The sequence below is a fragment of the Zingiber officinale genome, chromosome 5A (genome assembly GCF_018446385.1).
Source record: "Zingiber officinale cultivar Zhangliang chromosome 5A, Zo_v1.1, whole genome shotgun sequence".
Taxonomy (NCBI): domain Eukaryota; kingdom Viridiplantae; phylum Streptophyta; class Magnoliopsida; order Zingiberales; family Zingiberaceae; genus Zingiber; species Zingiber officinale.
Window position 1 is genome coordinate 124,171,931 of NC_055994.1, and position 24,509 is coordinate 124,196,439.

At 43.0% G+C, this 24,509-nt stretch overlaps 5 protein-coding genes and 1 long non-coding RNA gene across 8 annotated transcripts; 2 read left to right on the plus strand and 4 right to left on the minus strand.

Moving 5' to 3' along the window:
* Positions 1-259: 259 nt before the first annotated feature.
* Positions 260-909, minus strand: LOC121983199 (protein RADIALIS-like 3). The gene is made up of 2 exons (XM_042536154.1): positions 551-909; positions 260-451 (listed from the first exon to the last, which is right to left on the minus strand). Exons 1-2 carry the CDS (start codon positions 828-830, stop codon positions 447-449), a joined length of 285 nt encoding a protein of 94 aa, XP_042392088.1. The 5' UTR covers positions 831-909; the 3' UTR covers positions 260-446.
* A 2,652-nt stretch (positions 910-3,561) lies between these two features.
* Positions 3,562-6,301, plus strand: LOC121981580 (laccase-11-like). Its single transcript, XM_042534171.1, has 5 exons — positions 3,562-3,914; positions 4,038-4,189; positions 4,300-4,544; positions 4,614-4,742; positions 4,817-6,301. Exons 1-5 carry the CDS (start codon positions 3,795-3,797, stop codon positions 5,863-5,865), a joined length of 1,695 nt encoding a protein of 564 aa, XP_042390105.1. The 5' UTR covers positions 3,562-3,794; the 3' UTR covers positions 5,866-6,301.
* Positions 6,302-6,326: 25 nt separating this feature from the next.
* Positions 6,327-8,086, minus strand: LOC121981582. Its single transcript, XR_006111872.1, has 2 exons — positions 7,952-8,086; positions 6,327-6,696 (listed from the first exon to the last, which is right to left on the minus strand). It is a non-coding gene; the product is annotated as an uncharacterized LOC121981582 (long non-coding RNA).
* LOC121981581 (mannan endo-1,4-beta-mannosidase 1-like) lies at positions 6,664-8,489 on the plus strand. Of its 2 annotated transcripts, none has more exons than XM_042534172.1 (5): positions 6,664-7,124; positions 7,201-7,395; positions 7,462-7,584; positions 7,680-7,879; positions 7,972-8,489. In XM_042534172.1, the coding sequence occupies exons 1-5, from the start codon at positions 6,801-6,803 to the stop codon at positions 8,384-8,386; spliced, it is 1,257 nt and encodes a 418-aa protein (XP_042390106.1). In that variant the 5' UTR covers positions 6,664-6,800; the 3' UTR covers positions 8,387-8,489. The 2 variants fall into 2 exon arrangements, with proteins under 2 accessions (XP_042390106.1, XP_042390107.1); XM_042534173.1 differs by having other exon boundaries at positions 7,003-7,124; positions 7,245-7,395.
* A 73-nt stretch (positions 8,490-8,562) lies between these two features.
* Positions 8,563-12,677, minus strand: LOC121981579 (glucose-1-phosphate adenylyltransferase large subunit 1-like). 2 transcript variants are annotated; one of them, XM_042534170.1, is made up of 16 exons: positions 12,149-12,677; positions 11,819-12,056; positions 11,547-11,669; positions 11,157-11,330; positions 10,980-11,072; positions 10,813-10,896; positions 10,686-10,741; positions 10,018-10,111; positions 9,829-9,938; positions 9,683-9,755; positions 9,527-9,607; positions 9,353-9,439; positions 9,172-9,276; positions 9,008-9,114; positions 8,880-8,940; positions 8,563-8,816 (listed from the first exon to the last, which is right to left on the minus strand). In XM_042534170.1, exons 1-16 carry the CDS (start codon positions 12,250-12,252, stop codon positions 8,715-8,717), a joined length of 1,692 nt encoding a protein of 563 aa, XP_042390104.1. In that variant the 5' UTR covers positions 12,253-12,677; the 3' UTR covers positions 8,563-8,714. The 2 variants fall into 2 exon arrangements, with proteins under 2 accessions (XP_042390104.1, XP_042390102.1); XM_042534168.1 differs by having other exon boundaries at positions 9,829-9,941.
* A 5,692-nt stretch (positions 12,678-18,369) lies between these two features.
* LOC121979967 lies at positions 18,370-18,762 on the minus strand. The gene has a single exon (XM_042531931.1). It carries the CDS (start codon positions 18,760-18,762, stop codon positions 18,370-18,372), a length of 393 nt encoding a protein of 130 aa, XP_042387865.1.
* Positions 18,763-24,509: the final 5,747 nt, after the last annotated feature.

Below are 24,509 nucleotides of genomic sequence, written 5' to 3' on the forward strand. Positions count from 1 at the left end.
TAGGTGATCTTGTCACCTACGCGGAACTTTGGTTGAAAGTAACACGATATGAAAGTACGAGGTCCAACGTTTAACAAGGACATATGAGGATCAAGCCGCGTCAAATATAATGAAGTAGATTTGAGCATAGGAGTAAGACGAACGTTCGTATTCATTTCCTTTGGTGCATAACTTCCAGCTATTAACCTAATTGGAAGTGCGAGCACACATAACTAAAGATTTGAGTGAGTACTGCATTGTTATGAAGAACCAAAGATCCGAAAATTGAGATTATATTGAACTTCCACATGCAAAATTAATTAGTACAAAAGGACAAAGTCTTGATGCTTTCTTTGTACAAATATAGTTGAAGAGGCACATAACTAATTAACACTCGTAAAGCCAAACATATCTACTCTATTTAATTTGTCGCAACCATTTAGAAGATCCACAGTCCAATTGGTTCTTCATCCTGTTCCAAAGAGAGGAAAAGAGAGATGAAATAGTCACAATATGGTTGGGGATAGCTAGCTAGCTAGATATCTTAATGCGAGTGAAAGAAGAGTACTACTTGGGTTGCGGGAGGAAGAGTAGTAACTCGGGACTTTGTCGTTCTCAATACGAAAGACGTCGTCGACAAGCAACTCGTAGTACCGCTTCACTTCTTCAGCAGACTTGCCGCCCACAAGCCGCGCGATGTTGTGCCAACGGTCGGGGGTGTCTTGATCATAGAGCGCGAGGGCCTTCTCGAACATCTTGTTTTGCTTGGCAGTCCATGAGGCGGCAAATGAACTCGATGCCATTGGGTTTAGAGAAGGGAGGGAGGATTGATGTGGAGAGGGAAGAGACATGGGTGGTTACTTATATAAACAAGAGGTGAGAAGACAAGCAGAGATGGAATAAGGGATCCCATTCAATGGAATGGATGAATTGATGCTCTCCTTGCTTTGCTTATTCAAATCTCTCTTTTCGATCCCAAATCTTAATCATATATCATCAAAAGATTCTTGTTATGAAGTAGCTGCTGCACCATGTTAAATAGTGTACCAACATCATGCTATTTTATACAAAAAAAAAAAAAACACTCTTTTAAACATTCTACAAGGTGTCCTTTTTTGTATTTATGCCTAAAATTATTCTCCTCTGGCTCTGGGTTTCAAGAACAGATATTAAAAGTTGGTTACAGTTGTAAAACGGTTACAGGTTCCAGTTGAAAATTACAAGAATCCTTATCAGTTTTTTCTTTTCTTTCCGGCCTTCCAACTTTTGTGTGATTCCATTGTAATCTTCATTGCATCTATCTATCTATTTATCGATTTATCTATCTGGATCGAATATATGTCCAGAGCCAATGATTTAGGGCGGGATTCTGAAAATTAGAATGACTGAAGGGGAGAGAGGCAAGATAAGATGCTGATGCCTCTCCAATTATTGATCTACTTGGCGTTCGATAAAGCAAAAGTTACAGTGCAAGAAAAACATAGAAAGGATGCTTCTACCGGTATAATGGATTTGTAAAACACGCCATAAGTTTTGTAACTCAGATCTTTTGAAGTCTTTTGCTAACCTCTCTGTTAACAAATAAGGGAGAAGGGGTACTTGGATGAAACCAACAACTTAGGGGCATTTTAAAAAAAAAAAAATTTCAAAACTTGAGGCATTTTAAAATTCTTCTAAAGTATATATTACTTTAGTAGACACATTTTGACATAATATTTTCATTAAGCTTACAATTTCTTTTCTTAAAAATCTTTCTTCAAATATAGTTTGTGTCAAATCAAGCTTAGCTTTAAGAAGACAATTAATGAAAATGACTTATGATCATATGTTTTTTTTAGTCTAGTGTTATTGTAGTACCTGTAGTTATTATCACATAGAAAAAAATTAATAAAGTAATTGAGTATAAAAATATTCTTTACTAATCATGATTATCTAAAGATGTCATAGAGTTATAGTAATTATGATCATAACTACTAAAATAATAAAGGTATTTTTAAAATAAAAATATAATAAGTTTTGAAACAGAGTTTCCTATTGATGACAACAATGGGACAAAAATCTTAAAGACTAATTTTAAGTGTGTATAAATTGTGCTCCAAATTTATTAGAAAAACAATGTCAAAATTATTGTGTATGGAGTATAAAGTGTGTGTGTATATATAATCTTCAATGTTAGTCTGGTGAAGCCAGAATACTTAGATTAGAAAAGAAAATTGTTCTTCAAAGTGGTCAGAAAGATGTAGATTCCTGTTGATAAAGAGAATCCTTATCACTTTAGAAATGTTCTCCTTCCCTTTCCAAACCCTGAGGATGGTTGGTTTGCAGTGGTCCTTGTGCAACTTGTGGAATTCCATGGCAGACAACCTTTACTTTACTTGCATAGCTATCTCTAATCTTCAGGGTCGAATATATCTTTCACATATCCTTTTGTACCATGAAACTTTAGTCCATCCAACTGAATAATAATTTTACACTGAGAAAAAGGCAAAAATGAAAAAGGCGACCCATTTTCATTCTTTATTAAAATGACGTTCCATCTTGTGTTAGTACATTTTTATTTCCCAAGCCATCCTTATTTTTGACGTTATTATACTAGTCGATTCATAACTATGACAACATGGACCTTTCAACTTTGATCAATACAAATAAACTATATTTTAGTATATATGAACCATAGCTGCTATAATACAATTACTTGATCTCTGGTCAATATCATATAATAGCAACTATAAATCATGATTATGATCAATACTAGTTAATATTATATTGTAACAATTATGGAGCTATGAGATTGTAACTATTACAACTACATAATTGTTGTTTTTATGGGATCATAACTGTTATAATTGTCTAACAGTTATGATCCTGTAACTGCTATAACAACACTAAAAATAAATTTAATTTTGAAAAGTAAAATGTACATAGGATTGTAAATGAATCAAACATTCGTGAGTATTCAACTTGGTAAGAATGTATTTATATTTATTCAATACGCAGAAGATCAATTAAATAAATAAATTTGAACAACTCGTTAAACTAAAACAAGCATGTTTGAACACATGTGTTTAGCTCAGTACGTGCATGAACAACATTCAAAAATTATGTTCATCAATAAAACTTTTATCAATTTAATAAATATAAAAGAAACTTTTAATATGAACAAACAAATTTACATTATCAAACTCAATAACCAACCAAACAAATTTAAATATAAAAATTTCAAACAATCAAATGAACTTGAATTGAAAGGTGAGCTTAAATGAAACTCGAGATAAGTTTGAACAATCATTTCAACAGCTTTATTTATTTTAGGTTCGGCTTCGTTTGACACGATTATCTTATCAAATAAATTTGAGCACTATAAAATTTGACTCGGCTTGACTTGTCTATCCCTCTAAATGTGTAAAGGCGGGATACAATGTCATTTTGATAATAAATAACGATTTTCATAATTAAAAAAAAAGATAGATAAATAGATGAAGCATACCTGCTCTTCCAAGTAACTCAATCTTGTTCTCCAGCCAAGTAAGTACAACCGTATCCTCCACTACACATTACACAATTCTCCTCCCTCCTAATGCACAAACAAAACAAAACAAATCTTTATCATCCCTTTTCCTTCAAGATAAAGCTCCAAATTTCAGACTAATTAAATTCTTTCTCATCCCCTACAATAATCAATATTTAATGATTCATACAACTTCTGTTGCCTTCCAAGCATCAATCTTTGAGTTAAGATACAGGGTTTTAATTCCTCCTCACCAAGAGCTTCACCAACCTTTTGATATATATAAACAAGATGGAAGAGTTAGTTGATGAATTCGGCAACATATCATCCTAAGATGAGTTTTTCGATAATCATTCTTGTGCTTTTCGGATTTCTTGTGCTAGTTTCAACACCCACGAAAGCTGCTATTAAGAAGTACCAATTCGATGTAAGCGATTCGGGTTTGTCGACTTGTATAGGCTGTCTTTAGGGTTTCATGGGTTTGTCCTCTTGTATAGGCTGACAGTCTTTAGGGTTTCATCGTTTGTGTTGGTAATTGTGTTCGAATCAGGTCGCGGTGAGCAATGTGAGCAGGCTTTGCCATGCCAAGCCTATTGTGGTTGTCAACGGAAGGTTTCCCGGTCCGACCATCTATGCTCGTGAAGGGGATCGTATCATTGTTAACGTTACAAACCACGCACAATATAACATGACCATCCATTGGTACGTTACTATAGTCTAATCTAACATAGATCATATGTCATTGTTCGTTGTTGTTATTATTGTTGTCGATGATGATGATAATGATGATGATGATGATTTTAACGATAAAGGCACGGAGTGAAACAATTGAGGAACGGGTGGGCCGATGGACCAGCCTACATAACACAGTGCCCTATCCAAACTGGGAGTACCTATGCCTACGACTTCAACGTGACAGGGCAGCGAGGGACACTCTGGTGGCACGCACACATCCTGTGGTTGCGTGCCACAGTGCACGGTGCCATCGTCATCATGCCGCCAGCAGGGGTCCCTTACCCCTTCCCTCAGCCTGATCAAGAAGCTGAATTGATCCTCGGTGAGTCGAAAGACCTTTTTGCGAATGATTTCGGGCAGTGTAGCTCACCCTTTTGCTATGGACTTGCAGGAGAATGGTGGAATGCCGACGTGGAAGTGATCGAGAGGCAAGGCAATGGCCTTGGCTTGCCGCCGAATACTTCCGACGCTCATACCATCAACGGCAAGCCTGGTCCTCTCTTCCCCTGCCCAGAGAAGCGTAATCTATCGAATTCAATCGATCGTTTGAGTTTCATTTTAAGATATTTTGTCTGAATTTTGATGTTGAATCAGATACGTATGTGCTGGAAGTGGATCACAGCAAAACGTACCTGCTTCGGATCATCAACGCAGCGCTCAACGACGACCTCTTCTTTGCCATCGCCGGGCACAACATGATGGTCGTAGAGATCGATGCCACCTACGTGAAGCCGTTTTCCACGGCAACCGTTGTCGTGGCACCGGGGCAGACCACCAATGTCCTGGTCCGGGCGGACCAGCCCCCTGGGCACTACTTCATTGCGGCCCGGTTTTTCATGGACGTGCCGCTCCCTGTCGACAACAAGACCGCCATTGCTGTCTTTCAGTACAAGGGCACCGCCGCCGCTGCTGGCACGATCCCGGCCATGCCTCGCTTGCCGGCGCCCAATGACACAACGTTCGTCGCTGATTTCCAAGACAAGCTCAGGAGCCTAAAGCCAGTGAATGTGCCGGTGAGTGTCGACCGACGATTGTTCTACACAATTGGGATGGGCGTCAACCCCTGCCCAACCTGTGCGAACAAAACCCGCCTCGTCGGCTCGCTCAACAACATTACGTTCGTGATGCCGGAGGTCGCTTTGCTCCAGGCACACTACAACCGCGTCAGGGGTGTGTACCGGCTGGACTTCCCCGACAGGCCGACAAAGGCATTCAATTACACTGGCGCGCCACTAACGGCAAACCTCGGCACGTCGCAGGGGACGAGGCTAGGCCGGCTCGCATTCAATTCAACCGTCGAGCTGGTCCTACAAGACACCAACCTGCTGATGGTGGAATCACACCCATTCCACCTCCACGGCTACAACTTCTTCGTTGTCGGACGGGGGATCGGTAATTTCGACCCAGCCAATGACCCGGCGCAGTTCAACTTGATTGACCCACCGGAGCGGAACACGGTGGCCGTGCCAACAGGAGGCTGGACGGCAATCCGGTTCAGAGCCAACAATCCAGGGGTTTGGTTCGTGCACTGCCACCTGGAAGTCCACACGACCTGGGGGCTCAAGATGGCCTTTCTCGTGGAGGACGGCGATGGGCCAGACGAGTCCGTCTTGCCTCCTCCGACGGACCTTCCACCTTGCTAGGGTTTAGGATGGGTCAGGTGTGGTGGATTCAAAGGTCTAACCGTCTGCAAAGAATCACAAATCCTTTTCTGAAAATAGAAACAATAATTAACTGAATCTCATATTTACTGGTAGTGAGAGAAGTATCTCCCAATCTTTACCCACGAGTAATTAGCTGTGGGCTCCACCGCAAGACCCATCGCTCTCCACCACAAGTTACTAGGTATAAAGATAAAGAACGCGGAGACAGGCCGACACAACATGTGCATGGGTCGGTGCTTATCCCTATCACCGTTAGATTCGGTTGCGTTTCCAACGAACCGGCGAGCTAGATTTACCTTACACGTGGCGGTTGGAGATTGCAGGCATAGGGTCGGCTACGCGAAACATCTGGGCCCCACAGAACAACAAGCCGCCCATTGGCTGGACGCTGGACCGACCTAAACTGCCATTGGAGGCTGAGCAACCAATTAGAATATTTGTTAAGAATAATAGAATTAATTTTATTATTAATTAATTAATTAATTAATCAGTACTTACAAATAAGACAATTAATTATGAGAAAACAAACAACAATGATTTCTTTCCTAAGAAAGCTGGCTGACCCAGTAAACCTTCTTAACTATTCTTATCACATTCTAAACCACCTCATGAGGCTAATTAAGCTCTCCATCCATGGCGATCCAACCACTTGCCAAACCATCGCATTAGTCTCTTTGTTTAGGTTTGAAGAAGTTGAAATCATAATTAAGTCATAACCATTCTCTGACAACCTCAAACTTCCACAATCCAAAAGCCTGGCACCATGTGTTACAGGGTTAGTGCTCAGCTTATCCTTTGGTTTCTCTGCAACTGCAACAGAAAAAGAAAGGAAAATTTATTGCAGCCCCTCTGCTAATGTTATTTATAGCTCTCCTTCCCTGGTGCATTTTCATCTAATCAAGAACAAGGAGAAGATGCATGTGAGGCTTCTAGGAGTGGTTTTGGTCCTGGTGTTGGTTTCTGTAAATCTCAATGTAGAGGCAGAAGAATTAGGGTTTGTGGAGACCAGAGGGCTACATTTTGTTGCCAATGGCAGCATTTTCTTCGCCAATGGCTACAATGCCTACTGGCTGATGACCATGGCCTCAGACCCTTCCCAGAGGCCTAAGGTCTCCTCTGCCCTGAGTGATGCATCCAGCCATGGCCTCACAGTGGCCAGGACCTGGGCTTTCAATGATGGAGGGGGCAGCAATGCCTTGCAGACTTCACCTGGAGCCTACAATGAGCAAACCTTTCAGGTTCCATCTTGTATATAATCCTTCTTCTCTAAGTATCAAAAATAAAAATTAAATTTTTAAGATTCCATGTGTGAAGGGATTGGATTTTGTGGTGTCTGAGGCTAGAAAATTTGGGACCAGGATGATACTGAGCTTGGCGAACAACTACAACAACTTCGGAGGGAAGAAGCAGTATGTGGAGTGGGGGAGGTTGCAGGGCCAGATCATTGCGTCTGAGGATGAGTTCTTCACCAACCCAGTCGTCAAAGATTTCTACAAGAACCATGTCAAGGTGATTCAACTCCAAACATGGGTCAATGACGACGATCGATAATCTATTAGCTGAAACAATTTGCAGGCTGTTCTGACCAGAGTGAACACCATCACTGGAGTGGCATACAAAGATGATCCCACAATCTTTGCATGGGAGCTCATGAATGAACCCAGATGCCCCTCAGACTTATCAGGGAAGAACATACAGGTATTAAATCATATTCTGATAGAATGCAGTATAATTCATCAACCCTTGTAAAAAAAAACTTGTTTTTTGATTCACAAAATGTATTTAATTTATAGGAATGGATAGCAGAGATGGCTGCATACTTGAAATCTATAGATGAGAATCATTTGGTGGAAGCAGGTCTTGAGGGGTTTTATGGGAAGATATCATCAAACCAGCAGGATAATCCAAGGTTTCAAGTGGGAACTGATTTCATTGCCAATAACCAGATTCCAGAGATAGATTTTGCAGCCATTCACTCGTATCCAGATCAATGGTAATGGCGATTGATGAACAAGAAAAAGATAAATTTTTTCCTAAGTTAATTAATTAACTTTCTTATACTCACTGAGACAATTCGCCGAACAGGTTGTCGACGCCGGACGAACAATCCCAGCTAGCGTTCCTCAACAACTGGCTGGACGCCCACATCGACGACGCCAGAAATGTGCTCCGGAAGCCACTTCTGGTGGCGGAGTTCGGGAAATCCACCAAAGACCCCGGTTTCAGCACCGACCAGAGGGACGCCGTCTTCCGAGCGGTCTACTCCAAGATCTACGCGTCGGCCAGGACCGGCGGCGCCACCGCGGGGAGCTTGTTCTGGCAGCTCATGGCCCAGGGGATGGAGTCGTACGGCGACGGGTATGAGATCGTGCTCGGGGAGTCCGCGCCGACAACGACGCGGCTGATCGCCGCGCAATCGCGCCAGCTCCGGTTCCTGAGCGGAGCCCCAGCCGGCAGGGGAGGAGTCCCGGAGAAGAGAAAGATCGGAGGGCGGAACTGATGCGGAAGATTTGGATTTCTAGAGTTTGGTGCTTCTCTTTGTGATGATTTTGTTTATCCAGGAGAAGAAGAAACATTAATAAATTTGGGAATTTTGCATCGAACCACCCCAAGTTCGAAAATTTTCACCTATGCATTTTACTCTTTTTATTTATTTATTTTTTTCCTCCATGACTATTGTACAAATATGATTTATCATAAAGGATGTCAGTCGCTAGACTCTATCGACATTTTATTATCGTAGGCAAAAGCCATAAACAAATATGTATATCTTTGCATTCGTGTAGTAGTAGTAGTAGTTTTTCGAAAGAGGGTGACAAGGAATACTTCTATATAATTGTCCCATCTTTGATCGTAGCATTCTTCACCACGATCGTGATCCCCGATCGTATATAGAAGCCCTCCGAGGGCCTTTCAGCTTCTTGGACACCCTGCTAAAAAAAATCAAAGTGTTATGTAAGTTAACAACAAAGTATTTCGAGTTTAGTGCATACATCTTTGTTTGCAATAACCACATTCTTCCCGATCCTCGCATTCATGTCGATGATGCAGTTCCTAGGATCGCAAAAGATCAGGCCCATGTTCAATGCTTGTCGTGAAAATCTGAACCTTATCGTCTCACCTGATCTTGGTGTTGCGTCCAATGCCTATGGGGACTCTATCGCTTGCGAGTAGACAAGCGATTTCGGATTCGGTTTCGTAGGTATCAGCACCCATCATCATCGTATCCTGGATATCAATTAGTTAGCACAAGTTATATTTTCGATTGAAACTTCATGTCCAAACCTTCAACTCTGAGCCATAATCTAGCCGCGAACGCACTCCGACTATCGAACGCTCGACTCTACATTCGCGTAAGAAGCACCCATGTGAGATAATTGCATCCACAATCTGTGCATATCGGTTCCTTCTCAGTATACTGAAAATTGAGTAAAAAAGTGTAATGTGTTTTAGAGTGAAAACTTACCCTGCAATTTTCTATTTTCGATGGGGGTAGAAATCGCGGTGATGTGTAGAAAGGCGTCATAGGATCGTAAAATTGAAACTTCGGAGGCTGCGTATGAGGCAAAACCATTTGGTAATCTTCTTTAGCAAAGAGACAAGCTAATGTTTCATTCGGCTTTGCTCAGCTAATACCAACCTGTTCTGTCAATGCCAAATTTGCATGGAAGAAGGATTTGATCGTACCGATATCCTCCCAGTAGTCATTGAATATATATCCCTGCCATGTCATCCATCAATTAGCATCTCTTGCAAAACTTCGATAAAAGTCTCAAGAGTAGAGATTCACTATCACCTGAACATTGTGCTCCTTTACAGCAGAAGGAAGAATTTCTGAACCGAAGTCATTTGATTTTGGATAATTCCACCTAAAGAGAAGACCGAGCAATTAGACATCGAAGATACGACAAGACGTTGACAGAATTTGACCGCTTCTCTTACCTTAGAAGATTTAGTAGAACATCTCGTCGAAACACATACACTCCCATCGACGCAATGTATGGATATCGCAGAGAATCTTGGTGAGACATTCGGAGAAAAGTTCCACCATTCTTCTACAATCCATGATTATTCCTGATAACTTCCTAACAAATTGCTTGAAAGAAATCCAACTAGATGGTAGATTATTACCATAGCTTCGAGGTCGGCATCTTTGGGTTTCTCACAAAATTGGGTGATTCGACCGGACTTGTCCATCCTCACTAGTCCGTAATCTGATGCTCGGCTTTTAGATTACAAATACCGCAACAGTGGTGATTAAAGACAGAAATTTGTACAAAAACACGGTTTACATCATTCCGACAAAGACGCATAACAAGATAAGGCTTATGCCATTTCATTTGAGTAAGAAGAAAAAAATCAAAATCACCACTAATAGGTAAGAAGCATAGTCTTATGGAAAACAATGACGACTTGAATTTTGTTCAAACAATGAAATATGATAAAGACCCGACAATGATGCCTCATCTCAACTTCTTGACAATGACAAAACGCAGAATCCTTGGTGGATCAATGCAATTTTAAGCAAAAATTTATTTTGTTCCAAACTGTTTGTCATGACAAGGAAATGTAGTGAAAAATCTCCAATATCGCATTGAATAAGACATGCATGCTACACTCTCAAACAGGAGAAATTCATATTGATTATAGAATATGAATATTGTGGCTATTATTGAACCACATGCGAGCGATTTCAGATACTTTGATAACACATCAGCAAATCAAAGGTTGAATGACAATTATTTTGAAAAGTTCAAATTTTGATATATACTATAATACAAGAAACTAATATCATGTACCTTTGACCCACAGGCACACACGAGATCGTGATGTCAGCATCAGTATCAATATGTTTCTGCCAAATTCGATATGTATATCATACGGGTAAAAAGAAGGAAAGATTGTTGTCGGAGTTCTGATATATACCTGAACAAGATCCATATAATCCATACGGTAAAGTTGGTCACCGGATAAAATTAGTATGTGTTCAATATTCTTGTTCTTGTTATCCTGAAAAAAGGGATATCAGAGTTAAGTATATGACAAATACAGTAATTTGAAAAATAAGAACTTTTTGCTCGATGTGTGCCCACCTCAAAAACCCAAGTGAATTGCCTGACAGCATCTGCCGTGCCCTGAAACCAACCGGTTCCGATGTCTTCAGGGGTTTGTGTAGCTGCTAAAACCTGTTTATAATCTTTTGGTGAGTCAAAATAACTAGAAGATATCTAACAAAGTGTTAGACTGAGTGTACACTGCATCTCACAAACCTCAACGAATCCATCACCGAAGCTGATTCCATTCCCGAAGTTATATGTTCGAGAAATGTGTCGATTTAGTGAAGCTGAATTGAATTGTGTCATTATGAATATCTTGTTTATCCTGCTGTTGATGCAATTGCTCATCGGGATGTCAATAAGTCTATAGCATCCACCGACCGAAACCTGTAGAATAGCATATCTATTAATATGCATGCTTTGATGATCTTAAGCGCACGGAGCTACTTGACAAAAACAATCAATCAATTGTCGCAAACTAGAAATAAACAATACAAACATACAGCACCCCTGCAATTGTTGATGATCAGTTAGAACAGCAAATTATCACCGAAACACTCCTGAAACTTATAATCAAAGTAAGAACAGCAAATCGATCCTTACTGCAGGTGTGGCTCTTGTGCCAGTGAGAGGAAACAGCTGACTGCCAGTCCCACCCCCTAAGATTATAGAAGCAACACTCTTTGGATCAGCCGATCGGTTTCTGAACATCGGTCCATGGAAAACCTAAAGGTTTGTGACTGAATATTAGCAAACCCTAAAAGATCACAGTGAGCTGAGACTACTGTCAAATTCAAAGAAGGACAGAAACCACAAAAATTCTAAAACCAAAAAATGTTTAATCCCTACTTTAAACCCTCCATTTCAGCGCTCACCATGGTCTCCTGGTTGACATCTGAAGTGAGAACGGCGAATGCAACCCCCCCGGCGTTGAGCCGTAAGCCCGTCTTCTTCACGGTTTGCGGCGCTTTGGGGGATTGTTTAGTTCTCGGACCCGCTCCAAACCCTTCGCCCCAAATCACGCTTTCCCCATTCCCGACACTTCGCCGCTTCACTCGGCCGAAACAAGCACTCGCCTTCAACCCCACGCCGCAGGCATCCATTGCTGCTCTGCTGCTCGAACAATAAAACGGCAAGAAGGACTCCAAGTTGCGATTTTTAAGCTTCGGGATGGGAGAAAAGGTGAACTAGAAAAAGAATCGCACCTTGTGAAGAAGACTGTGGATCGAGGGAACCGGGAAGTGGACGAACTGCTTCGAGAGGTTTGAACTTTCACAAAAGCCGTGAATATAGTTACGGCGTTCGGCATGTGACTCTGGTCACGTTATAATCACGGAATTGGCCGCCGTGGCTTCGCCTTCCTTTTTGTTTGTTTTGGGAATTCCCAAGAAATGAAAAAACTCCTAAAATTCATGCAAAAATTCGACCTTTGTGACGCATTTTGGAGAAAAATGCCTTTTTTTAATCCAAAAATTACTTTTTTTGACAAAATACTTGATCTGCACAACTCTAATCGCCAAAAACCTTGTCTTTGCCTGGAACTTATGGAAAATATAAGGATTATAAACACTCGTATAACTGGTGATACTTCTTCTCAGTGGGCATCAAATATTTCTGTACTCCACCGCAACGATAAGATTATGGAGGATTTAAAGATCTAAATAAAGATCCAAAAAAGAAAACTTTCGAAAAAGGACGTAATCCAGACGTCCGTAATCTGGCGTAGATCTTTCTCGATACGGGCGTATTTAGAATGTGTTTGTTAATGATATACTGGGGTTTGGGTCGGACAACTGGCGCCGGAGTAGAAGAGAGGTGACGGTGACGGTGACGCTTCGCCGGAAGTGTACGGCGTCAGTTGCGTCCGGGAGATGCGAGGCGGTGCGGCAGGGGACCACGTGGCGGGATGGTGGTGGATGCGGTGTGATCTTGGCGGTCGTCGTGGCACGCGGCCGGGAGTGCTGCGGCACGTTTCTTAGCCGTACACGTGGAGTGGACCCCATTTTAACTGAGCGAGGGAAATGAAATCACATGATCAGCACGCTTTGTAATTAGATAAAAATAAAATATTTGTATAATATTAACATAAAAAAGTAATATTACGGTTGAAAGCTTGTTCGCGAAGAAGTTTAATTTTTAACTTGATAAATGTTTATTTGCTTTCGTAAATTTAAATAAGTCATTGAATAAGTTTAAAAATATATTGGTTGAGTTTCTTAGGTTTATAAATCTAATTTGTGAATTATTCATGAACAATTTTAACAAATAAAATTTATGAATTATATGCATTAATAAATTTTAATCAAACTTATTTCAAAATTAATAAATAATCAAATAAGTTTATAAGTATAAAACTTGAAGAGCTATAACATTGAAATAATCAAGCTCAAATTCAGCTCAATAAATTTAAATTCATAAAAAACTTAAACAATTATTTAATAATTTAGTTCATTCTAAGCCCAACTTAATTTAGCTTAGTTATCTTTTCAAAAAAAACTTGATCTAACACAACCTTAGCCCAATTTAACTCGTTTAAAACCCTAACAAGTTAAACAAAATAGTTGACCATCGACAATCGTATACTTTTATTTGGGAAATCAAAAGGGCAGTACCCTTTATTGTAGTTTTCATTAAAAGGACATCCCTTTCAAAGAACATTAAAATATCGCCCGGATATATTTCTTATTTAAAAAAAAAAATCTTATTCCACCATTGTTGTAACAATTAGAGATGATCCTATCCAAAATAAATGAATGAATAATTGAAATATGGTGGTTTCATTGATCAAATATGGATTCCGCTCCTCTCTACAAAATAGATGATGCCAGTGTTGAATTAGGGAAGGGGTCCTCAGTACTAGTCCTCCGACGCTCAAGTCAGTCACCAGAATACGGAGAAAAAGTGAAACAGTGGAATTATGCCTAAATAGTAAATCACGAGTACTTTCGTTGGTGATAGACACCCCTTTACATAGAGTCCTGGTGGGCGACGTACATCCTCCTCGAGGCGTAGGCACGTTCTCTAATATGTTCGTGGTCATGTTCTCTAACACGTTCGTGGCCACATTCTCCAACATGTTCAGAGCCACATCCTCCACTATGTCCTATGAAAGGATGTCACGAGAACCACCGTCTTGTTACTTGGCCGAGCAAATCAGCCACTCAGCGAGGACTGCGCTCTGTCCATGGTCAGGTCCCACTGCTTGGCCGAGCGGGTAGCCACTCAACCGAAAATCCTCCGCTCTGTCAACTTCAGTTGCCCTTCCATGCGGTGTCCATGTAGTAACCTACCTTCCTCCGTTCGGACAAAATGTCTGGTCTCCCTTAGCATCTTGATAATATGACTTGAGCGCCTGCCTATGGTATTCTCCGAGTCGGAAGGATTGTCCGCTCAGACATGTCTCCCGTCGATCAAGCCCTACCTGTCCCGATTAGCCGTTACATTTATCCTTCGTTCAACCCTTTGACACTTGGACGTTGACCATGTTGACTTTGACCTCCACCCTGGCGGTTGACCCCATGCCAGGTGGGCTTCCTCCTATCGCCGCATCACACAAGTCTTCCCTTCAAATCTAGTCGAAGAAGGTTGCAAGTCCAACTGACTGGAAAAAATGTGTCTTCATCGACTCTAATACCCTATCGGCCCATATGCTCAAGTTTGTTGGTTGGCACACATGTCCGCGTCGTTCAGCCTTATTTCACTGGACTAGGTCTGTTACTACCGATCGACCCCAGCTCCCAAAGCAAAATGTGCCTTGGTCGTTTGGCTATGTGATAATCGCTTATCCGTGCCCAGTCGGGACGATGAGCGATTATACTTGGCGGCCATTTTCTCCTCCTTGTTCCTCGCGCTCCTGGGCCGAGCGCCCTGACGTCATCTGAATTTATTGAAGATGGTGCAAATCTCTGCTCATATGACCGAGCATGTGGGCATACCTTGTAATTAATCCTCATTAATGTTATTCGATGACTGAGCACCACATGCCCCCTTTCTACGGCCACACGTTTGACGTGATAGGTGGATATCCACTGATGACATGGCAAGCAGCTTTTTGTATTCAACAGTTGGATCTGTTTCTAGGTTTTCGTAACCCTGGATCGAGCGGCCGAAGTCGATCGGTCGTGGGGTTTATAAACCTCGCGTGCATCGCCGTCTTCCTCACTTCTCATCTTCGTCTTCGAGCTTCCTAGCAATGCTCCACTTCCTTTCTCTCCGGTGATCCTTCTCGTAAGCCTTCTCACCCTTTCAGTCAAATCTTTTCGTTGTTTTTCATCGACCTCTTTGTTTTCAATGGCAAGCGCCTCAAAATCTTCTGTCTTTGTCCCCGAGCTCTGGTTCACGTCTATCGAGTCCAGGTTTGATGGAGGTGACGCTGAGAGTTTGAGAGCCACTTACAAAGTTCCCTATGATTATCAAATTGCTCTCCCTTTTGCTTCCGACCATCCCAATGAACTGCCACCAGATTTTTTATGTTTCTTTAGGGATCAGTTTATCACCTGTCTGCAGTTCCTTGTCACCCTTTTTTCCATAGTTTGTAAATATTTTCATATCTCTCTCTATCAATTAGTGTCGAACTCCTTTCGGTTGTTGTGTGAGGTCGTCGTCCGATTCTGCTTGCACGACATTCCTTTGACCCCTCGGCTTTTCCATTACTTTTATTATCCCAAATTGTCCGAGCCGGGAACCTTTCTATTCTAAGCCTGAGTGGGCTTAGTCTTTTTTGGTAAGAAGCCATCCTCCAATGAGTATTGGAATGACTACTATTTTTTCATTTGCTTTCCCGAGTTGCCAGATTTCTAGACCGGCTGGTAGCTGGAAGTGGCGATCCCGCCAGAACTCAAGAAGTATAAGAGTCGATCGGACTACCACCATGCAGCTTCATACTTGGTTGGTCAGAAGTACCACACCCATAAGTTGTTGCATGAGGGAGTCCTCTACGTGTTTGGCTTGAGCCCGATCCACATGAAGCTCCCGTCCAACCTAGGTATGCTCCTCTTCCTCTTCTTCGTTGAATCTAATCGATTTTTTCTCCCTTTTTGTAGCTCACATCATGTTAAGTGCGCGTCTAGTCAGCAAAAGCAAACTAGTGGACGCAGAGATCAATGTTGTGGTTGTGGTCGAGCTGGAGTGTCGAGACTTACAACCGGTTGACTCCCAAGAGGACCCACTCAGCGGAAGCGGGGGAGTGCGTTGCAGGTGATCGAAGGAGGAGGCAGCCAGACAGTTGGTACTATAAATCTCCCACTAGGGCAACCTCCGGCACTTCCAATCGACGTAGCCTCAAAGTTGGCCTCTTTTGGGGAACCGCTGATAAGCCGGAAGAGGAACCGCGCGGAAGCAGCATCCCGATCTGCTACTTCCGCTATGTAGACCCCAACCTAAGCCAGCTCACGCCCTCCATCTGAGCGGAGCGAGACCTCTACACCTGCTCCTCCAGAACATGTGGCGACCATCCTCCATACTTCAATTTCATCCGATCAGACGCCGTCCTTGTCTGGACTGTCACAAGCAACCATCTGCACATCGCTGGTCATTTTCATATCGCCTCCCTCTTTACCAGTGACCTAGAAATCACGCATCCGGCATGCACATGTGTCTCGGTCGTCCGACCGAGTGACCTCCGCCCCATATGGCTTGAGTGGCCAGCGTCACATAACGACAGTTATACATCTGCCGACAGACGAGTGGTGCTACTCTGATGACACTACATACAAGACCCCCGAGCACCAAATAATTATTCAAGGACTACTTGATCAGATATGGGTCGACGCCCGGGCTCGTGCGACAGTGATGCCTCCCAGGGCTCTTGCTGACAATCTCACCCAAATGCCCACTGGGGTAAGTATCCCTTACGAGTACTTGTTTATTTCCATTCAACCTTCATAGTTTCCTGGCGTATTGTAGTATTTGATAGAGAGGTTGGCCATGTGCCAAAGGTTCGCCTACTTGGAGCACGAAGTTCAGCAGCTGCGTGCTCCGAGCAACCAATCGTCCACTTCTCAGGTGCAGCTAGAGCAAATGAGCGTTGAGATGGCTCAATTAAGAGCCGATCTGTGTAAGAGCTCCGAGCAGCTAGAGACGGAGAGGGGTAAAAGCACCAAGCAGGCTACACAATTGGCTTGGCTTAATAAACAAGTCAGCTCCTTCGAATCCAAGATCAACTCGGCCAGCACCAGGAATCTCCGGGCCAACAAAGACTTGGAGAACAAAAATAAAGGATTTCGGGTGTTGGCTCAGAAACTCAAGGATACGAAGGCATCTCTTAACGTCGAGCGAGAGACCTGGTCGGCTGAACACTCCATCACAAAGGCCCAGCTCGATGCCAAAGATGAAGAGCTGACCAAGTTGAAGGCAGAGCTGGAAGCCTCCCGAGCAGCCCTAGAGACGTATCAGGGGGCCAAGTCTAGTAGATTTGAGCTCATGAAGCGAGCCTACATCCGCTCGGACGTATTTAATGACAAGGTTGGCGATCGAGCACTCTGTTTATTCAACCTTGCTATTGACAAGATACTCGATCAACTGAAGGATGGCAGCTATATTACAACCACTCTGACAAACAAGGTCATTAGCTAGAACAAGCTGACAAAGTTGTTGCCCGATGATGCTCTGGACTATCTTGAGTGAGCCTGCTCCCGCGTATCTTGTCTCTTTTTTGTACTGCCTTTTTGGACTTATAGAAGTTATGCAAGTTTTAATGAATGGTCGCCTGTTTGGCAGACCTTTGTATTTAATGTTGATCCTTCATTCTGTGTCATTTGACTTTTCCTTTTCATATTTTCTAATTTGCTTCACTGTGCTACTGCTCAGCATCAAGCAAGACTGCGAACAATTTATCATATTATGAAAAAACTTCCCATTATGGCTCCGTGACCCGCCAATCGGTGTTGTATTACTTGCTGGGACAAACCATTTTTCGTCAGTCTCGAGTTTATAACTGTCACTTGGTTGTTGATGTAGACGAGGGCTTAAGGTTACCACTCGATTGCTTAATGGTGTAGACATGGATGTAAGGTCGTCGTTCGACCGCTTAATGGCGTAGACATGGGTTTAAGATCATCGCTCGACTGTTGATGAAGACCAGTGTTTAAGGTCGCCGCTCGACCGCTTAATAGCGTAGACATGGGTTTAAGGTCGCTGCTCGACCATTGATGAAGTCCAGGGTTTAAGGTCGTCGCTCGACCGCTTAATGGCGTAGACATGGGTTTAAGGTCGTCGCTCGACCGTTGATGAAGACCAAAGTTTAAGGTTACCGCTTGACCGTTGAGGAAGACTTAGACGATCGACACAAGAATTTGGAATACTTTGGTATTTTTCATTCATAGTTTTCCTACATTCACAAGGCACCACCCATGCAGTTACATTGGAACCCATTCATGCACCTCGCCCCACTTTATAAGGTTGAAGGTGGTTCGCGCTCCAAGGTTGCTCAAGCTGTCTTCCATTTTTGTCCTGCAGGTAGTATGATCCCGAGCGGAGCATTTTGTATTATCTTGAAGGGACCTCCCCAGGGAGCCTCGAGCTTGGTGACGTCTCCGACTGGCTTTGTTCTCTTCCACACCAGATCGTCGAACTGGAAGGATCTCAGGATCCCCCTTTTGTTATAGTTCTGCCTCATCTGCTGCAAGTATGTCGTGAGCTGAACAGCAGCCTTATCCCACGCCTTATCCACCAAGTCGAGCTCTATTAGCCTCCACTCAACGGCCCCACCATTGTAGAGTTGTACCCGGTCGGACTCCACTCTGACTTCCACAGGGACCACTGCTTCACCTCTATACACCAGCTGGAATGGTATTACGTCGGTCACCTCTTTAGGAGTCATGCGAAGTGCCCAAAGGATGCTCAGGAGCTCATCAACCCAACTTCCTCCTTTGTGGTCGAGTCGAATCCGTAGACCCCTGAGGATCTCCCGGTTCGTGACTTTCGCATGGCCATTGCTTTAGGGGTAGGTCACTGAGGTGAAATCCTGCTAGATGTCGTAGCCTTTGCACCACCCTCTGAGCCTCTAACTGGCGAATTGCCTTCCGTTATCCGAGACTAGCTAGTGGGGGATGCCGAACTGACACAAGATGTTCTGCCAAAGAAATTTGATGATCATCTGCTCACTTATCTTTATCAGTGGCTCGGTTTCTACCCACTTTGAGAAGTAGTCCACCGCGACGAGCAAGAACCTCCATTAACCGGTCGTCATGGGAAACAGACCCACGATGTCCATGCCCCATTGGTTGAATAGGCAAGATACCATGGATGCCTTCATCTTCTCGGTTGGTCGGTGCGGGATGTTGTGATACCTTTGATAGGACAGATAATTGGCTACTATCTGAGCGGCATCTTCTTGAAGCGTGGGCTAAAAATATGCGACTAGGAGAATCTTTTGGGCTAGCGAATGGCTGTCCGAATGACTTCCACAGGAGTCATGATGTACTTCTTGGAGTATATACTTCATGTCCTCCAGGCCCACATATTTGAGCAACGACCTTGAAAAAGATCTCTTATAAAGCTGGTCTCCCATCAAAGTGAATAGTTCAACCCTCTTTTTTAGTAGTCGAGCTGCATCCTGGTCGGCTGGTGTGCAACCCGATCGGAGGAATTCAATCAACGATGTTCTCCAATCTCTCGAGAAGATCACTCCCTCCATTCGGTAAATGTGCGCCACCAATAAAATTTGTTCGATCGACTGATTAATCACGACTGGTGATAATGAACTAGCTAATTTAGCCAGTTCATCCGCTGCTTGATTGTCCAATCAGGGGATCTTCTGTACAGTGACCTCTTGAAAATTTGCCTTCAGGTTCTCGAAGGCTTCTGCATATAACTTGAGTCGGAAGCTGCTAATCTCGAACTTCCCAGATAGTTGTTGGGCGACCAACTGAGAGTTCAAGTAAATGAGGACTTTTATAGCTCCAACATGTTGCGCTACCTGTAAACCGACTATCAAGGCTTTATATTTGGCTTTGTTGTTTGTGGCACGATAATCTAACCGAATGAAAAGTTGCTTCCGATCTTCCCGAGGTAAAATGAGCAGAATGTCGACCCCGCTGCCCTGCCGAGTGGACAAACCATTGACATATATTCGCCAAATAGATTCTGGCTCATCATTTTGGACCTCTATGATGAATTCAGTCAAGGCCTGAGCTTTTATCGTCGTTCGGGGCTGGTATTAAATGTCAAAATTATTGGTGCAGGAAGCACCAGATGATCGAACCTGAGTTTTGATTATGTCAAAGGGTCCAAAGTAAAGTTGTCGTATGATCTAACAAGGTTGATTGAGCTTGTAGAAAAATCCTAAGTTGTCTTAGGCAAAAGTCCTAGTGAATTCTAGGTAGGTGGAAAATCCTAAAGGGAGGTAACCCTAGGTCTTAGGGGGCGGTAACCCTAGATGATAGAAAGTCCTAGCTGCAGTTAGGCGCGTGGAAAACCCAAGGGGGTAGTAACACTAGGCCCTAGGGGACAGTAACCCTAGGTGATGGAAAGTCCTAGTTGCGGTTAGACAGGTGGAAAATCCTAGGGAGTGGTAACCATAGGTGATGGAAAGTCCTAGCTGGGTTAGGCAGGTGGAAACCCCTAGGGATGGTAACCCTAGGCGGAAAGTTCAGTCGGTCTGGAGGATTGGTCTGGTAACAGGTAACTTCTCCTAAGAGGAGTAGGTGAGGACATGTTCCCCGCTGAGAGAATAATAGGTATCGGTTCGACCTAGGGTTTCCGGAGAAAATACGAAATCAGAACCGGACAATCCGAAGGTTGTCAAGTTATTTATTTACATATTAATTGCTATTTATCTAACTATATTTTACAGGAAACTAACAAGTTTTGCAGGGTTGGGCTTAGCCTTGATCGGTCGACTAAATTGTTGGGAGAGTGTTGGTGCAATATTCCCCAGGTCAAGGTTGACCTAGTTTGATTGATCTTGAATTGGGTCAAGCTCGAGTCTTAATGTTTATGTTTTGATGGTTTGACAATACATGTTGACAATCCATGTTTGACAATACATGTAAACAACACATGGAGATTGCAGGTGCAATTGTTCATGTGTGGAGATTGTGATGGAGGGTCAAGTAGGTCAAGGTTGACCGAATACTTGACTGAAAAATCCTAGTGAGTGAAACTAGGTGAAAGTCTTAACTTGGATGATTAGGCAAAGGAAGTCCTGGTGAGTGAAGCCAGGCAGAAAGGAAAATCTTGGTGAGTGAAGTCAGGTGAAAGACCTAGTGAGTGAAGCTAGGCAGTGAGGAAAATCCTGGTGAGTGAAGTCAAGTGAAAATCCTAGTGAGTGAAGCTAGATGAAAGACCTGGTGAGTGAAGCCAGGCAGAAGCGAAGTCCTAGTGAGTGAAGCTAAGCAGAAGGGAAGTCTCGGTGAGTGAAGTCGGGCAATGGAAAGTCCAAGTAGGTCAAAGGGATTGACCGGATACTTGGCACGAAAAGAAAAGTCCAAGTAGGTCAAAGGGATTGACCGGACACTTGGTGAGGGAGTCCTAACAGGTCAAGGGTGACCGGATGCTAGGCACGATGAACCAACAAGTCATGGTTGACCAGATATTGGTTTAGGAGACTTTAGACTTGATTTTGGGAGAAAATCATGAGCTGGATCGATCAACCGATCGATTGGCTCATGCCCAATCGATTGGCCGATCGATTGGGCGAGTCTTCGCAACAAGCCTCCTCCTAATCGATCAGTGGATCGATTGGGACGAGTGCGCGATCGCACGGAACAACCCTGGATCGATCGGTTGATCGATCCAGAGCCCCCAATCAATCAGTGGATCGATTGGGAAGGGCGATCTTCGCACGATAAGCCTTGGATCGATCAACCGATCGATCCAAGCAATTCCTGAGAGCACAGAGGCGCTCTGGATCGATCAGCCGATCGATCCAAAGCCTCCCCGATCGATCGGGAGCAATCCAATCGATCGGGATCCGACCGTTGGCGTCGTATTTAGCTGCAGCTGTTCGATTCCTTTAGCAAAGCTTCACCGATTCATCTCAGATCATCACAGCGCTTCCACAGCTTCTCCACAAAGTTCAGATCGCCAGTTCTTGAAGGTCCTTGGATGTTTTCCAAGTCAAGAGGCGGATCTACAGGGGAAGAAAGCTAGGGTTAGGGTTTTCTATACTCACTGTAAGCTTTTGCTTGTATTTGTGTATCCTTTCCTTTTCTTCTTGTAGCGTGAACTTGTAGGGCTTCTCCGCTCTCGGTAGTTACCGAAAAGGAGTGTTTATTAGTAGAGGTGTGTGTGAGTGTGTGGATCTTTAGACTAGTCACCTCCTTTGGAGGTGGATACCAAGTAAATCTACTTGTTAGCGTTGTGTGTGTTGTTTCTTGTATATTTCCGCTGCACATCTTTGAAGAAACAAGCAACGTCGACCATGAACACGCGCCGAGCTATTCACACCCCCCCCTCTAGCTCCATATTTGGTCCCAACATAAATGGCCGGATTGGTCGATTGAACTTCAATACAACAGGATCATATTTCTAAAGATCAGATCAAGTTAGATCGAGGGATCGGTCAACCGAACCTCAGGATCGATCGAACGAACCTCAGGATCGGTCGACCGAACCGAGGATATGTGGTGATCGAATCGAGCCAGGTTGATCGGATCAGATAAGGCGGAGACTATCAACTGATCGGTCGACCGAATGGAGGGATCGATCGACCGAATGAAGGCTCATCCAGAGAGACTGCATCTGGATGGAAGGCTGGGTGGATTCAGCAGGTTTAATCAACCAAACCTGGGGATTGATCGACCGGTCCGGGTCAAGTCAAAACTTGATCCCGAGATTAGAAGATCTGGATCAGGTTTGAAGATGCTATAAAAAGGGGTTTCAGCCAGCACTTCAGGGACACCAAAAATCATACTACTTATGCTCATGTGTGTTGCTCTGAAATGCTTCAACAATGCTCATCTGCTGCTCCGACAATCGACGACTCTTTTACTCATCCTTATATTGTAGGTATACTTTGTTTAGTTTTGTACTTGTAATTGTTTACTTGTAAAGAATTTTCGAGCTATTAGTGATTGCCCATCGGAAGCGATCAACGATTGCGGGTCTTAGAGTAGAAGTCGTCATAGACTCCGAACCAAGTAAAAAAAATCATGTTAGCAATTGCTTTGTTGTCTTTCTTTATTCCGCTGCGTATTCTGTGTGTTTTGCGAAACGAGTGAAAAATCCACTAGTAATATTCACCCCCCCTCTAGCACGTCATAGATCCTATAATTAGTATTAGAGTGAGGTCACTCTGATTTCGTGAAACCACCAATCGAGCAGGGGTGAAACCACCTTTCGTTTTTTCCCGCCAAATTTATTTTTGAAAATTTTATTTTTATCTTTTCACCATTGGTCAGTATTAGCAAAATATCGCATTTACCAAAATTCATTATAATATTTTTTTAATATTTTATTATTTTTTCCAAAATTAGTGAAATATTTTATTTTTCTTCCGCACTACTAATCCAAGACCAAATCTTGGAACATTCATTATTTTTCTTATTATGAGCGAGATTTCTCCTTTTTAATGGCCCACCAAGAAGGCTACAACATAGCTCGTCCACCTCTTTTCTCCAATGAAGACTTCGGCTACTGGAAGGAATGAATGAAGTACTATATGAAGACAGAGGTAGAGATGTGGATCATCATTCAAACGGGCTTCTCCCTACCAATCGACAGCACCGAAGCATTTGTGTCATGCAAAAAATGGGACACACACCTGATGAAAAAGATAGAGGTTGATACAAAGGCAACTCGAGCCCTATAATGCAAACTAACCAAATATGAGTTGAATCAAGTTGGACCATTCAACAGTGTAAAGGATCTCTGACAAAAGTTGATCAAACTTCATGAAGGAACCTTTGATGCTAAGGTATGTAAGAAAGATTTATTGTTAAATAAATTACATAACACCAAAATGCAAAACGGAGAATCAACAAGTTAACTACATGTCCGGATCCAAGATCTGCTGAACGACCTCCACATGATCGGACAAAAATTAGAGAATCGTGATGTCATCAGGTACGCGCTAAATTCTTTTCCAAGGAATACCTTGTGGGCATCGATGATATATGCTTACAAAATATTCAAGGATCTTTCAATTATTAGATTAGATGAATTATTTTCTGATTTTGAGTTATACGAACAGATTAATGCACGCTCGGCTGAGAAAAGTATTGTGTTGGTTGTAGGTACAAGCAAGACGAAGGAAACCAGGAAGAAGTACCCGATCGAACCCGAGTTCAGAGATGAATTGGACTCAGACGAAGACGATATCACCACCGAACTAGTTAAATTAGTTCGAAAAGCACTTAAGAAGAAGAAAGTGACTCAATCGAACATGAAGGTCAAGTCTGGAGTTACCTACTATGGTTGTAACAAGAAGGACACTACAAGATTGACTGTCCAAACCAGGAGCAAGGAAAAAGGAAGGCGTTGAAGGCAACGTGGTCTGAGTCATCGGAAGAGTCCGATGAAGAAGAACACAAGCAAACAAGTTTCCTCGCTCTACTGGTACAAGCGTACGTTGCTGAAACTGAGTCCGAGTCTGAAACTGAAAGCGAATCCGAAGCTGAATCCGAG

What these genes read in the sequence shown, in the direction of transcription:
- LOC121983199 (XM_042536154.1), bottom strand. Translation starts at nt 830, where the DNA reads ATGTCTCTTCCCTCTCCACATCAATCCTCCCTCCCTTCTCTAAACCCA.
- LOC121981580 (XM_042534171.1), top strand. Translation starts at nt 3,795, where the DNA reads ATGAATTCGGCAACATATCATCCTAAGATGAGTTTTTCGATAATCATT. An exon ending in TATAACATGACCATCCATTG is followed by an intron (nt 4,190 to 4,299) that starts GTACGTTACTAT and finishes TTAACGATAAAG; the next exon opens with GCACGGAGTGAAACAATTGA. An exon ending in CTTCCCCTGCCCAGAGAAGC is followed by an intron (nt 4,743 to 4,816) that starts GTAATCTATCGA and finishes ATGTTGAATCAG; the next exon opens with ATACGTATGTGCTGGAAGTG.
- LOC121981581 (XM_042534172.1), top strand. Translation starts at nt 6,801, where the DNA reads ATGCATGTGAGGCTTCTAGGAGTGGTTTTGGTCCTGGTGTTGGTTTCT. An exon ending in TCTACAAGAACCATGTCAAG is followed by an intron (nt 7,396 to 7,461) that starts GTGATTCAACTC and finishes AACAATTTGCAG; the next exon opens with GCTGTTCTGACCAGAGTGAA. An exon ending in TATCAGGGAAGAACATACAG is followed by an intron (nt 7,585 to 7,679) that starts GTATTAAATCAT and finishes TTTAATTTATAG; the next exon opens with GAATGGATAGCAGAGATGGC.
- LOC121981579 (XM_042534168.1), bottom strand. Translation starts at nt 12,252, where the DNA reads ATGCCGAACGCCGTAACTATATTCACGGCTTTTGTGAAAGTTCAAACC. An exon ending in TGTGTGCCTGTGGGTCAAAG is followed by an intron (nt 10,112 to 10,685) that starts GTACATGATATT and finishes GTAATCTAAAAG; the next exon opens with CCGAGCATCAGATTACGGAC. An exon ending in ATGCCGACCTCGAAGCTATG is followed by an intron (nt 9,942 to 10,017) that starts GTAATAATCTAC and finishes CATGGATTGTAG; the next exon opens with AAGAATGGTGGAACTTTTCT.
- LOC121979967 (XM_042531931.1), bottom strand. Translation starts at nt 18,762, where the DNA reads ATGACTCCTAAAGAGGTGACCGACGTAATACCATTCCAGCTGGTGTAT.